This window comes from Carcharodon carcharias, chromosome 14 (genome assembly GCF_017639515.1).
Source record: "Carcharodon carcharias isolate sCarCar2 chromosome 14, sCarCar2.pri, whole genome shotgun sequence".
In the NCBI taxonomy this organism is placed as follows: Eukaryota; Metazoa; Chordata; class Chondrichthyes; order Lamniformes; family Lamnidae; genus Carcharodon; species Carcharodon carcharias.
This window is the reverse complement of record NC_054480.1, coordinates 4319353-4334698: the sequence shown is the minus strand read 5'-3', so window position 1 is coordinate 4334698 and position 15346 is coordinate 4319353. Positions and strand designations below refer to the sequence as shown.

Here is a 15346-nt window from a genome sequence, read left to right as displayed (position 1 = left end):
GGGGGGTGTTCAAAAAGGAAATGGGGAGAGTACAGGCTCAACATGTTCCCTCTAGGGTGATAGGAAGGATTAAAAAGCCCAGACAACCATGGATGACTTTAGGTATTCAGGTTACGATGAGAAGGAAAAGAAAGGCTTTTAGCAGGTACAAGGGAAGCAAATCAGCAGGAGTACAGACAGTGCAGGGTGGAGCTTAAGAAAGCAGTTAGGAGAGCAAAGAGGGGATATGAGAAAGCTCTAGCTGGTAAAAGTAGGGAAAGTCCCAAAATATTCTATAAGCATATCAATGGGAAGAGGATAACCAGGGAAAGAGTAGGGCCAATAAGGGACCAAGAGGGCAATCTATAGGTGGAGCCAGATGACATCGCTAGAGTGCTGAATGAATATTTCACATCTGTCTTCACCCAAGAGAATGAGGATGAAGGTATCGAACTTGGGGAGAGAGACTGCGAGGTTCTTAAGCAAATTGATATAGCGAGTGACAAGGTATTGGAGGTGTTGGTAGGCTTAAAAGTGGACAAATCTCCAGGTCTGGATGATTTGTGTCCCAGACTGCTGAGGGAGGCAAGGAAGGAGATCGCAGGGGCTCTGACCCAAATTTTTAATTCCTCTTTGGCCACGGGGGAGGTGCCAAGGGATTGGAGAACAGCTAATGTGGTTCTGCTATTTAAGAAGGGTTGTAGAGATAAGCCAGGGAACAACAGGCCAGTGAGTCTTACATCAGCGGTAGGGAAACAATTGGAGAAAATTCTGAAGGAGAGAATCTATCTCCACTTGGAGAGGCAAGGTTTGATCAGGGATAGTCAGCATGGCTTTGTCAGAGGGAGGTCATGCCTAACAAATGTGATTGAATGTTTTGAGGAGGTGACCAGGTGTGTAGATGAGGGTAGTGCAGTTGATGTAGTTTATATGGATTTCAGCAAAGCCTTTGACAAGGTCCCACATGGGAGAGTTATAAAGAAGGCAAATGCACATGGGATACAGGGTAATTTGATAAGTTGGATTCAAAATTGGCTTAGTTGTAGGAGACAGAGGGTGATGACAGAAGGATGCTTTAGTGACTGGAAGCCAGTGTCCAGTGGCGTACCACAGGGATCTGTGCTGGGTCCCCTATTATTTGTCATTTATATAAACGACATAGATGACTATGTGTGGGGGGTAGGATTAGTAAGTTTGCGGATGACACAAAGATTGACCGGGTGGTTAACAGTGAGGTTGAGTGTCTTGGGCTACAGGAAGATATAGACAGGATGGTCAAATGGGCAGAAAAGTGGCAGATGGAATTTAACCCTGAAAAGTGTGAGGTGATACACTTTGGAAGGAGTAATTTGACCAGGAAGTATTCAATGAATGGCATGACACTAGGAAGTTCTGAGGAACAAAGGGACCTTGGTGTGTGTGTCCATAGATCCCTGAAGGCGGAGGGGCATGTTAGTGGGGTGGTGAAAAAGGCCTATGGGACATTGTCTTTATCAATCGAGGCATAGATTACAAAAGTAGGGAGGTCATGTTGGAGTTGTATAGAGCTTTGGTGAGGCCACAGCTGGAGTACTGTGTGCAGTTCTGGTCGCCACATTATAGGAAGGATGTGATTGCACTGGAGGGGATGCAGAGGAGATTCCCCAGGATGTTGCCTGGGATGAAACATTTAAGTTATGAAGAGAGGTTGGATAGACTTGGGTTGTTTTCATTGGGGCAGAGAAGACTGAGAGGCGACCTGATCGAGGTGTACAAGATTATGAGGGGCATGGATAGGGTGGATAGGGAGCAGCTGTTCCCCTTAGTTGAAGGGTCAGTCACAAGGGGGCATAAGTTCAAGATGAGGGGCAGGAGGTTTAGGGGGGATGTGAGGAAAAACTTTTTTTACCCAGAGGGTGGTGACGGTCTGGAATGCGCTGCCTGGGAGGGTGGTGGAGGCGGGTTGCCTCACATCCTTTAAAAAGTACCTGGATGAGCACTTGATACGTCATAACATTCAAGGTTATGGGCCAAGTGCTGATAAATGGGATTAGGTAGGTAGGTCAGGTGTTTCTCACATTTTGGTGCAGACTCGATGGGCCGAAGGGCCTCTTCTGCACTGTGATTCTGTGATAGTGATACTTGGAAGGACCACTTAAAACAATTAGAATCTCTGTTCAGAAAACTACAATCAGTTGATTTGGTAATAAGCCTTGCCAAAAGTGGGCATATTGTAGGGCAAGGACAAGTGCTGCCAAGAACAGTGAAGGTACAGGCATTGGCGGAGTTCCTTGCTCCTAATACTAAGCAAAAGATCATGAGTTTTTTTGGAAATGTGTGGGTTTTACCACAAATTTGTACAAAATTTCAGCACTACAGCTGCTCAACTGACGGACTTGCTACAAAAGAAATCTAAGGCGGTGTGATTGGAGAGAGCCAAGCAACTTTTGAAAGGCTGAAAACAATTTTGATCAATGAACCAATGTTGACTGCTCCAAATTACACTAAAACTCTTCAAAGTAGCAATTGATGCTAGTGACCTGGGGGTAGGTGCTGTCCTGTTACAAGAAGACAAATCGGGCATGGAAAGGCCGGTGGGATGCTTTTCCAAAAAACAAAACCAAAAATGATACTCTACAGTGGAGAAGGAAACCCTGGGCTTGCCATTGGCTCTTAAAACATTTTGACATGTATGTCTGCCATGCCTTCCACAGGGAGACACTGGTATATACTGATCACAGCCCACTAGCCTTTATGGAAAAATTTACAAACCTGATTGCCAGACTATTTCATTGGAGTGTATTACTAAAGATTGATTCCTGGGATGAGAGGGTTGTCCTCTGGTGAAAGGCTGAGTAAAAAAGGGCTATACTCTTGAGTTTAGAAGGACGAGAGGTGATCTCAATGAAACAGACAAGATTTTGTTTTTAATTTATTCTTTCGTGAGGTTTGGGCATCACCACCAAATCAGCTGGTGGCTTGAGTGGTTTGCTAGGCCATTTCAGAGGGCAGTTAAGAATCAACCACATTGCTATGGATCTGGAGTCACATGTAAGCCAGACCAGGTAAAAACAGCAGATTTCCTCCCCAAAAGGTCATTAGTACACCAGATGGGTCTTTACAACAATCAATGATAGTTTCATGGTCACCATTACTGAGACCAGCTGTTATGTTCTTGATTTTCCAGATAGGTTTCTCATTAGAGATATCAAACTTTAGTTACAGGTTGAAGCAGCAGTTACATGCTTCCATCAAACTCCATAACTAGAAGAACTCCCACTCTAAGGCTCCCTGTGGTTAGAGCTGATTCATTCACACTGTCACATGATACTATACAATAAAATAAGGCTTAAAGCTAGAGTCACTACATTCCTTAAAGCTATAATCACTACACTAGCTTTTTTTAATTCCAGATTTTTTATTAATTGAATTTGATTACAGCAGCTGTCATGGTGGGATTTGAACCTTTGCCTCTAGAGTATTAGCCTGAGCCTCTGGATTACTAACCCCGCAACATTACCATTATGCCATTGCCTGCCTCCTCATGCCCCTCCTATTCTGAAGGGGCTTGGCAGGGTAGGCCTGAGAGGTTTCATCCCCCAGCTGTGGCATCTAAAACATGGGGGCACAGTCTCAGTATCAGGGCCAATCATTTAAGACTGATATGAGGCAAAATTTCTTCGCTCAGAGTGAATCTTTGGAATTGCCAACCCAGAATGTTGTGGATGGTGCATCGTTAAGTATATTCAAGACTGAGAACGACAAATTTTTGATCTCTCAGGGAATCAAGCAAAATTGGGAGCAGGCAGGAAAGTGGGGCTGAGGTAGATCAGCCATGATCATATTGAACGGTGGAGCAGGCAGTTACTCCCATTCTTATGTTATGCAACTTGCGTGACAGTGTGTCGTTCGAATATTGTTTGAAAAGTGCAATTAGAATGCTGTTTGCTGCTGAGTCCGAATGATCAGAAATCACTTGCACCACTAACAGAACAGACTTACAACATTTCAACCTGGGTTTGGTTCAAATTCAGAGGTGAATAGCCACTAGACATTGCTTCTTGCTTTCAAACATTTGCATTACCAACCTTGCCCTTGTGAATTTAGAGAATCTACACATGTCTTATCTGTCTGAGAGTTTTATTGCATCATTTTGCAGATATTTGATATATATTTGACAGCAATGCAGCTTAGAAATATAAAATAAACCTTCAAAATCTTAATCCATCCAGCACAATATATGTATCTCATCAAATAACATTCAATCATGGTGCAAGAATTATAGATTACAATTGATAGGGATGAGACAAGATATTACAATTAGCAATCAAGATTGAGTATAACAAATACAGAATTACATAATTACATAAAATACATTGAAAAGTTTCTAATACAATGCAGATCAGAATTTACAAAATTCTATTGAAACAAAGAACTCCCATTAATCTGCTGTATTGGAAAGTGCGTAAATGATTCTTGAGTCAAGGAGTATTTTTAGTGCCTTGCACTAGTTTCTTTTTTCAGTTACTTGTCATTGTGTTGGATATTTTAAGGTCACAATTACATGTTGCTCCCTATCAGATCATTAGCTTCGGTCAGCAAGACTCGCTTTAACTTAGACGTTTGTGAAAACCAACTGCTGCTTACATCATACTGAGCTGCCTGCAGTTAATTATTTCAAGCGTACAAAGAAATCTCTAGTAACTTTATAGATTGCCTACAAATAAGTGAGCATTTTGCAAACTCAGTCTGATATCATTTTGCCGATGTGGGCTGAAAGGCAAATGTCTCAGAAACCTCAGTGAGGATGCAGTGATCTCCTTATTTCACATCCCCCTGATTGCCCATAGCTGAGTAACCCACACTTACCTTTAATTTTGTTCCATCCTTTACTCACAAAGACTTAACAGCAGAGATTTAACTGTATAAAGTGAGGCAGTACGAAAGTTAAACCCTAGGCTTGCTGTCCTTTCCTGCTTTGCTATCATTTTCTTCCCAGGCTATCAACTGTTGGATCCTCGGTCCAAGGAAGCTTTGCTCTTGACCAGACCTTGGCCCAGAAATGCTTGCTGTTGACACCTGATGACAAGGGGTCACTCTGCCGAGTTACACTCATTTCCCTAGTACAGCAAATATCAAAAACAGGTATGGATTTATGGCAGGTTTTGGTCTCACTGCATTTCTCCAGGACTTCCTGGATGGGTGGTACTCAAGTGCCTAGTGTAGACTGAAAGTAGATAGAGGATTCACCCGATCTGATAATATTCTTGGTCTACAAATTCACTTCTTGTTATTAAAAGATTTGGGAATTCTGGAAAGGGCATCAGATATAGGACAGCATTAGACCTTGTTCTGGGGCACATGGCCACCTGGATGATTGTTGAAAAGGTGCAAGGCTCCTCCTGCTCCAGGACAATGTTCAGTCTTTGGGCCTCTTGTAACGGCTGGAGTGGATGAAATACTTGTAGTGAGGAATAGGGCTCCGTGCCAACACTTCAGCTGGTAACAGCCAAGAATCACCCACTGGTGGGAACATTACCCTATCACATTAAATTAAACAGTTAGGGAAGACATTGGTAGTAATAGCTTGCCTCAACTTTCCTCACCCTATAGGCATCTGTTACCTCTGATATGATATTCATGAAAGATGTCCATATTTAATGTAGGCAGCTTTCCTGAAGCTGCTGTCCAGTATAAACAGTCCTGGAGACTTCACCTTGTTGGAGACGTCGGCGTGTCAGGGAGGTTGGGGAGGTCAGGGAGGTCGGGGAGGTCAGGGAGGTCGAGGTCGGGGAGATCGGGGAGGTCAGGGAGGTCGGGGAGGTCAGGGAGGTCGGGGAGGTCAGGGAGGTCGGGGAGATCAGGGAGGTCGAGGAGGTCGAGGAGGTCGGGGAGGTCAGGGAGGTCGGCATGTCGGGGAAGTTGGCGTGTCATGGACGTCAGGAAGGTCGGGAGGTCAGCGTGTCGGGGAGGTCAGGGTGTTGGAGATGTCGGGGTGTTGGAAATGTCATCCTGCTGGATTTATCACCGTGCTGCAGCTGTGAATCTGCTGGAGTTGTGTGGGAGTGAGGGGTCAGCCATTGATGATCTTCTCACTAATGAACTGCGGCATTGTGTAAAGGATCAGGAAGATAAAGAGAGCCAGGATGACTATGACCAGCAGGCCAATTATATACCACTTGTAGTTCTTCCAGATAAAGTAGACAAACGATTTCAAAGGGTTCGTGAACCAGTTGAAGGATGTGTTGGGTCGACTGGAGAATGATACAAAGACACAAATTAGTCAAATAGCAAATAGCTAGAACATTAAGAATATTAAGCAAGCAGCGATGCCATATTTGTTGTATTGAGGGTCTGATCTGTGAGAACTTTCAAAAAATGTGCAGGCTGATGTGTCTCTCAAGCTTTACTACACTTTCCCATTCACCCTTTCCACGTCAGTAACCCTGGTGACAATCAGGCTTTATCTGCCTCCAATGTTGCCCTTTCTCCACAGCCAAAGGTTCTTTTCTGTTGTGGTAAGAACCTGACCGAGAGCAACACACACCCTCACTTTCACCTCACCCATTCCCCTATGGCAGAAGAGGAGTAAAGACCCCACCGCCTACAATTCAATGAAGGGAAATGTGAGGTCAGCTACTTTGGCTTTGGGAAAATCCAGTCAGAATATTAGGTGGAATTGTGTGGAGGCGATGAGGGTCTCGGCTACTGGCCGGAGAGCTGGCGAGACCCCCCGCATTGTCTCTTTTCAGGAAGACCTGTTGCACCTGTGCCACTCAGGCACTTGACAGGCCAGCAATGGGCCCTCCTGCAGGGTAGAGAACCTAAGGTGTAGAAGTCCTGCCCATCGAAATGTGCCAGCCAATCGGAAGCATACAGCTCTTCTGTGTTCAGCAGCTGATTGAGAAGGTGCCTTGGCACAAGTGAGTGATGGCTGGAGGGGTATTGTAGGGTTGGGTTCACAAAGGAGGGGGCAGGTTGGATTGGCAGGGACACAGGGGTGGGTCTCATCATGGCGCCGTCCCCCCGCTGCTTTTGAACGAGAGACCCATTCAGGGACCCCGCAAACAAATACACCAGAGTTTGCCTATTGTGCTCCCTGCTGCTGGGGTAATGCCAACAGTGGCAGGAAGAAGCCTTTAAATGGGCATTAATTGCCCACTTAAGGGCTTGAACTGGCAGCAGGGTGGAAAGGCTCCTCATGGGCCTTTCCACCATGGACTTCATCAGAATGGAGGTGGGAAGGTGGCAGGGTACCCAGCTGCCATCCTACCATCCAATGAAATGCTCCCTGCTACCAATCTCACCATGCAGGAGGTCACAAGATTCTGCCCATTGATTTCATGGAGAGAGACTTGGAGTTGTGGATTTAGGGGTCCAAGGATACATCAGTAAAAGCTAGTGAACATGTACCACAAAGAAATGCTTTATATCTCAAAAATGCTGGAATACAAAGGGGAGGAGGTTATATTACTGTAGAGTTCAAGTTAGACCCCACCTGGAGTATCTACAGTCAATTCTGGCCACCAAACCTGAGGAAGGGGAGATTGGCCTTGGAGTGGGTGCAGTGCAGAGTCAGCAGAATGATAGCAGGGTTAAATAATAATATTCAACTTGTCTTTGTATTCTCTTCAGTATAGAAGATTGAAGATGATCTAATTAAGGTAATTAAAGTGATAATGGGAATCAACAGAGGCCAATGCCATAAGATTAGATCTATAGAAGGCCATATAGAAGGGAAATCACAAAGCATTTTTCACACAAAGGGGAGTGGAAATTTGGAACTCTCTACAAAAAACTGTAGATGCTGGGGCTCAATGGAAATATAAAAACTGGGATTGATCGATTCCAATTGGATAAGTGTGTCGAAGGCTATGGAGTAGAGGTGATCAATGGAGTTAAGGTATTAATCAGCCGCAATCCGACTGAATTGTGGAACAAGTTCAAAGGGCTGACTGTACCTCATCCTTGAGCCAATCACATGCTCATGATGTCTGATATTTCGATAATCTTTCCTATTGTCTAAGGATATGGTCACTTTTGACACTTAACCACATCCTTTTTTCCACTTAAGCCCTTTACATATCATTCTATCTTGTGTGCCTGTGTGTGTAAACATGTGTGTGTATATGTGCATGTATCGACTTATGTCTGTCCACATTTTATTATGCATGAGTGTCTGTCTGCATGTGTGTCAATGTATCTGTTTGCCTGTGTCTGTCTCTGTGTGTGTTACCCCCTCTCCTTCCCATCTCTTGCTTCCTCAATCCTACCTCCACTGAACTGCCAATCACACAACTTCCCCCCTTGATCCCACTGTTAGCTGGCATTGTTAACAGTTCTCTCTCCTCAGTACTCCTCCCCTACAAATCTGCCATCATCATCTACTCCTTGAAAAATAAACCCTTGACCCCACCATGCTTACCAACTGCTACCCAACCTTCAACCTCCCTTTTCTCTCAAAGTCCTTGAACCTGTTGTCACCTTCCAAATCTGTTCCCATCTTTCTCAGAACTCCATGTTTGAATCCCTCCAATCAAGTTTCTGAAATGGCCCTTATCAAAGTTACAAATGGCATCCTTTGTGACTGTGACAAAGGTAAACCTTCCCTCCTCACCTTTCTCAGCCTGTCTGCATCCTTTGACATAGTTGACCAGACCTGCTTCCGTTCTTATCTACCCAACCATTACTAGAGAATCACCTGCAATGGTTTCTCTCCCTGCCCCTGCATCATTACCTCTGCTATCCCCAAGGATCAATCCTTGGCCCCTCCTATTTCTTATCTACATGCTGCCCCTCGGTGACATCATCCAAAAGCACAGCATTAGTTTTCACGTGTACACTGACAACACCCAGCTCTACCTCACCACCACCTCTCTCAACTCCTCCACTGTCTCCAAATTATCAGACTGTTTATCTGATATCCACTTCTGAATGAGCAAAAATTCCAATTAAATGTTGGAAAGGTGAAGCTGCTGACTTCAGTTCCTGCACAAACGTCATTCCCTCGCTACTGCCTTCATTTCTCTCCCTGGCAACTGTCAGAGGCTGAACCATACCGTTTGTAACCTCAGTGTCATGTTTGACCCTGAGGTTCACTTCTGACCACATCCCACTACATGATCATCATTAACATCACCTATTTCTACCTCTGTAATATCTCCTGTCTGTACACCTACCTCAACTCATCAGCTGCTAAAACCCTCATCCATGTCTTTGTTACCTCGAGACTTAACTATTCCCACACTTCTAGCCAGGCTCCAATGTCCCACGCTCTGTAACTTTAGGTCACCCAAATCTCTGCTGCCCATGTCCCATTCCCCTATTGCCCATGTCCCATTCCCCTATCACCCCTGTACTTGCTGATCTACATTGGCTCCCAGTTAAGTAATGTCTTAATTTTAAAATTCTCACCCTTTTTTTCAAAGCTTTCCATGGCCTTACCCCTATCGCTGTAATCTCCTCTAGTCCAATAACTCTTTGAGATATCTGCATTCAACTAATTCTGACCTATTCAGCATCCCTGTTTTGCATCGACCCACAACTGGTGGCCGTGCCTTCAGCTGCCTGGGCCGTAAGTTCTTGAATTCCCTCCCTAAACCTCACCACCTCTGCCTCTCTTTCCTCTTTTAAGATGCTCCTCAAACCCTACCTCTTTGCTCAAGCTTTTAGGCATCTTCCCTAATATCGTCTTATGTGATTGAGTGTCAATTGTTTTTGATAATCGCTCCTGTGAACTACCTGAGCATGTTTTTACTACATTAAAGGCACTATACAAATGCAAGGTGTTATGCATCATATTCCAGTTCTCATAATGTTCACACCTGTAATGTTTATTTCCTAATGTCTCTACAAACACTGACAGGCCTATTGAGCATTTCCAGGATTCTTTTCAGATTTGCAGTATTTGTAGTTTTTATTCACTTACTTGGGCTTTTCCAGTGGTTCTGGTTCCTTGCGACCAAGGCCAACAGGACTTTTCTCTGCTTCCTCTGCAGTCAGCAAGTGCATCTCAGCTTCTACTTTACCCTGTCATAAACAAGAATAAATATTCGCAAAGCTCTTTATTTTGTCACTCAAAATTGCCTCGCCTCATCTCCCTCTCAATGTAGTCTCAGTTTAGCTGCAACTGTTTGAGGGATGAACATTAGCCAGGACACCAGCAAGATTCTGTGTTCTTCCCTGAATAGTGCCATGGCATCTGATACAGATGGTTAGGGCTCATGTTTAACATCTCCAAGAAAGCGGCTAACCTTCAGCCTTGCTCTAGAGCATCCGCCCAGACAGGAGTGGGGCTCGATCCCACAACTTTCTGACACAACCAAGAGGCTTCCCCACAGAGACAGAAAACTTGAAACAACAATAAAAACTTGGAGGATGAAAGTCTGTCCCTTAAAGAAATGACATATTTTCCCCAAAATCTTTTCTGTATTGATGAAGATATCACCATTACTGAAAAGAGATAGCACTGTGTAAAAAGAAAACACACTGAGTCCTGGGCCAGAGTTTTATGGGCCTCTGGGGGTGGGATGGTAGGTGGGGGTGCCATAAAACTGGGTGTTATGGCAGCGGCTCAGTGCTTGCTGCCTCATCCATCTGCCCCCGCTACAATTTCACCAGTGGCAGGTGAGATATTAGGCAGCTGGCTTGCCCATGGGCCAAATGAAGCCCTTCAGTGGTTAATTAATTGGGAGGCCCCCCTGCCACACTTCCATCTCTCTATGTGAAATCTGGGGCAGACCGGTCACCAAGCAAGAGAGGGTTTCTCCTTTTTGGGCTGCTTGTACCAATCAGAGGCCCCCTGAAGTTTTACCCACTACCTTTCTCCTCCGCACTGTCCTGTCCAGTCTGCACATTCCACTCCCTCACCGAGGCCTGCCAGTGTCACCCAGGCGAAATCCTAGACTTATCTTTGCCCTGGCTCCATTGTCACAGCTCACTTTCCTCTGGAACTTTCTGCAGTCCCAGTGATGGCCACTGTTCCCAGTAGCGCTGCTGGGATATGAGAGCTGGCAGCTATTTGATTGGTTGGCATCTCTCTGAGATGGGGAAGGAAGGTCCATCTCAAACCAATGAACTACCTGATGCACATTAAATGGCTGTGGGATGAGCTGGCCATATGGGAACTTTTACATTTGGGGGCACAGGAACCCCACTCCTAGCATAAAATTCAGCCCAGAGACCTTATGACACAGGAAGCTAATCATTTCAGAGCAATATTAGTAGAATGATCGCACAACGGGGGAACCCAGCAAGTGACAGATTGATAGACAGATCATACAATGGCTTTGCTTAGAACTTGGTTAGGGTGACATTACCCCCTGAACACTTCAATACAATGTCCAAATAAAAATTAAGGTTTACAATTTTCCTCCCCAATTCTCTTCTCTGCTGAAGGAATTGATCTAGACACAGGTACAATTCCCCAGGAACTGATTCACATTGGGATCCCTTTCTCCATGAACTGAATAATCTTGGGGCACTCTTTCTACTTTGGGCCCCAGCTGTAAAGGGGCAATCGACTAACTCCGGGTGCCCGCAGTCTGCAGCATTTATATCTCAGCTGAAGATGTCAGTAAGAGTCAATATCTCACCCTGAGTATGTAGGTATTGTTGGAGCTGTCAGTAAACTCAACATCCTCTATTTTTACTTTCTTCTTTTTCTTCTTTTTCTTCTTTTTCTTCTTTTCTTCTTCTGCTTCTTCCTCATCTTCTGAGTCTTTAACTTTGATCAATGGCCACCATCCTTTCATCCGTTTGCTTCTTATGATGGAGGTGCGTGGACCTGCCTTCTCTTTGGCCATCCTGATGGTACATTGCTCAGCAGTCTTTGCTCCTCGAATCATATCATAAAGCTTCAATTCAACAGAACCTATAGCAGCAAAAAGAAATCACTGGCATATTCTGCAATGATTCACTCGTGCAGCTGAGGAACAGAGAGTTTGGTGAGTGGGGGAGTTTAAAATGTTCTTGTAAATCTAGTCTAGTCTGTAATTAGCAGTAACTGGAAAGTACTATGTAAGTAGAGTCAGTTTCTTTCTTTCTTCCAGCCTTAGACAGGTAATGGCACTCTGCTGACTGAGCTGAGGAGGTAATTAGCTCACTGGTTGAATCTGGTTTCTCTAGCCCCAGTTCAGTTTTCTATAAATTCAAGGTTCCTTAGTGCAGCTGAGGAACGAGTACACGCCTGATAGTTTGGTGAGTGGGAGAAAGAAGTATTTGTTTCCTTTTGCTTTTTTTGTCCTGTAGGAGTTGGGTCTTTACTGCAGGGAAAGGAAAGAATCTGGGAAGTGGTTAATGTCTGTTCCAGCCCTAAGATTTAAGAGGAACTTCAGCTCAGGGCCATTGAGCTGCAGACTCTGTGACACATGAGGGAGGGGGAAAGTTACCTGGATGCTTTACACCAGGAGGCTGTCACACCACTTAGGATAGGAATAAAAACAGAAAATGTTGGAAAAACTCAGCAGCTTTGGCATCATCTGTGGACAGAGAAATGGAGTTAACGGTTCGAGTCTATATGACTCTCTTCAGAGCTCAGATTGTGACTGCAAGTGAGACAGGTTAGGGGACCCAGAGAGCAGGAGTGTGGGCCTCTGCAATTGTCCTTTCAGCTTGTTTGGGTGAGAGTGGGGGCTGTAGGCTGGATGAGCAAGCTGACCATGGCACTGTGGAACCATTCAAGTGGGGGGAGTAAAAAGGAATGTAGTGGTGGTAGGGGACAGCATAGTGAGGGGGATTGACATTGCTCTCTGCAGAAAAGAGTGAGAGTCCAGACAATTGTGTTGCCTGCCCAGTTCCAGGGTTTGGGACATTTGTTCAGGGCTGGAGAGGAACTTGCAGTGGGAAGGGGAGGATCCAGTTTTTTAAAAATTCATTCACAGGATGTGGACTTTGCTGGCTGGGCCAGCATTTATTGCCCATCCCTAGATGTCATAGCACTAGGAAAGAGGTTCTGCAGAGAGTATGAGGAGCTAGGCACTAAATTAAAAAGCACAACCCCAAAGGTTATAATTGCTGGATTATTACCTGAGCCACATGCAAATTGGCATAGAGGACATAAAATTAGAGGGATGAATACATGGCTGAAAGACTGGTGTGGGGGAAATGGGTTTGTGCGGCACTGACTCCAGTACTGGAGAAAGTGGGGGTTGTACCGTTGGGACAGTCTACACCTGAATCGTGCTGGGACCAGTGTTCATGTTAACTGCATAACAAGGGAAGTAGGGAAGTTTTAAACAAAATAGTGGGGACAAAGAGTCAAAAGTGGGCAAATGTGGTTTATCAAAGAGTAGAGACAAGGAAAGGGAGGAAGGCATTAATATGGGAAATGATAAACAGACCATGACAGGAAGGGACTGAGAGTACAAGTCTAAAAGTAAATCAACAGATAAGGCTAGAGGTTACAAGAATAATAAAAGGACAAAACTTAAGGTTCTGCATCTGATTGCACGTATTTGAAACAAAACAGATGAACGAATAGTGGAAATAGAGATTAGTAGATACGATCTGATAGCCATTTCAGAGACATTGCTGCAGGATGGCATAGATTGGAACCCGAATGTTGAAGGGTATGTGAAGTTTAGGAAGGATAGGAAGTTAGGAAAAGGTGGAGGGGTAGTTCTGTTAATTAAAGACAGCATTAGCACAATAGGGAAGGATGACCAAAATTCAGGAAACTATGATATGGAAGCAGTTTGGGTATACATGAGGAATGATAAAGGCATGAAATCACTTGAGAAAGTAGTGTACAGACCTCCTAACAGTGGTCCCATGGTCTCAAAGAAATGATGGGAGCTTGTCAAAAAGGTGTGGAGATTATCATAGGGGATTTCAATCTACATATAGACTGGGATAATCAGATGGGCAAAGGTTGCATAGATGACAAATTCATAGATTGTTTTGGGGATAATTTCTCAGATCAGCAAGTTCTGGAGCCAACCAGGGAGCAGGCTATACCAGACCTAGTATTGTGCAATGAGATAGGATTTTTTAATGACCTCATAGTGAAAGCACCCCTAGGTAGCAGTGATCATAATATGATTGAATTTTACATTCACCTTGAGGGAGAGAACAATAGTGCTGTGTTTGGCTGCAGTAGAGAGCTTCAGTTGGAGATTGGTGACTGATTGGTAATTAAGGGCTAAATTAAGAGTTAAATTCTATCTAAAGTTGTCTTTTTTTAATTTAACAATTAAATAAAAGTTGCTGTTAGGGTTGGAGGAGACTGGATAGGAGAGGCCAGCAAGAGAGGTATAAAAGGGCACGAAAAACAGAGGCCGAGAGCATAGAGGAGGGGTGCACCCTCAGGGCCTTCAGGTGGTGGTGTTTGAAGTGATGTTTTGATTCAATGCAGAGGAGGCAGCTGATTGGTAAGTAAGGTCAGGTGAGTACTTCTACTTTTATTTTTTCTACTAATTAAACTGCTGCAGCCCATTAGGTGAGGACTTTGGACTGTAGTAGGAGTGTTTGGAGTGGAATAAGGCCCCTACTGTAGTTAGTATTCTTTAAAGAGGGTAACTAATGAGCTTAATCTAAAGGGAAGTCATGGCAGCAGAGCTCGCACCCGTGATATGCTCCCCTTGTGCTATGTGGGAAGTCATAGACACTTCCAATGACCCTGGTAACTATCTGTGCAGGAAGTGTGTCCAACTGCAGCTACTGGCTAACTGCATTTCGGAGCTGGAGCTGTGAGTGGATTCACTGTGGAGCCTTCACGATGCTGAGATTGTTGTGGACAGCACATTCTGCGAGGTGGCTACACTGCAGGTAAAGACTGAACAGGCAGAAAGGGGATAGGTGGCCACCAGGCAGAGTAGAGGAAGGTAGATAGTGCAGGAGTCCCCTGAAGCCATCTCCCTCTCTAACAGATATACTATTTTGGATACTGTTGGGGGGAGATGACTTCTCAGGGGAAAGCAGCAGGAGCCGAGTCCATGGTACCACGGGTGGCTCTGCTGCACAAAAGGGGAGGAAGAAGAGAGGCAGGGCCATAGTGAAAGGGGATTCAATAGTAAGGGGAACAGGCAAGTGTTTCTGCAGCTGCAGAAGAGACTTCAGGATGGTATGTTGCCTCCCTGGTGCCAGGATCAAGGATGTCCCGGAGAGGCTGCAGGGCATTCTGAAGGGGGAGGGTGAAAATCCAGTGGTCATGGTACATATTGGTACCAATGATATAGTTTAAAAAAAGGATGAAGTCCTACAAGCTAAATATAGGGAGTTAGGATGTAAATTAAAAAGTAGGACCTCAAAGGTAGTAATCTCAGGATTACTACCAATGCCTCATGCTAGCAAGAGTAGATATACCAGGGTATATCGGATGAATATGTGGCTGAAGAAATGGTGTAGGGGGGGAGGAATTCAGATTCCTGGGACATTGGGACTGGTTCTG

General features: G+C 44.7%; 1 protein-coding gene across 3 annotated transcripts in view; it reads right to left on the bottom strand.

Annotated features, from left to right (window-relative positions):
• Window positions 1-4081: 4081 nt before the first annotated feature.
• The window catches only part of fer1l4 (fer-1 like family member 4), a 351889-nt gene continuing 340624 nt past the window's right edge, over window positions 4082-15346 (bottom strand). For 2 of the 3 annotated variants that reach the window (XM_041204899.1, XM_041204901.1), the window contains 4 exons: window positions 11553-11830; window positions 9887-9987; window positions 6135-6212; window positions 4082-5498 (listed from right to left, as the gene is read on the bottom strand). In XM_041204899.1, the coding sequence (XP_041060833.1) occupies window positions 5378-5498; window positions 6135-6212; window positions 9887-9987; window positions 11553-11830 (578 nt within the window). In that variant the 3' untranslated portion in view covers window positions 4082-5377. Of the gene's footprint in view, window positions 6213-9886; window positions 9988-11552; window positions 11831-15346 lie in introns of all 3 variants that reach the window. The other variant, XM_041204900.1, reaches the window with a different exon arrangement.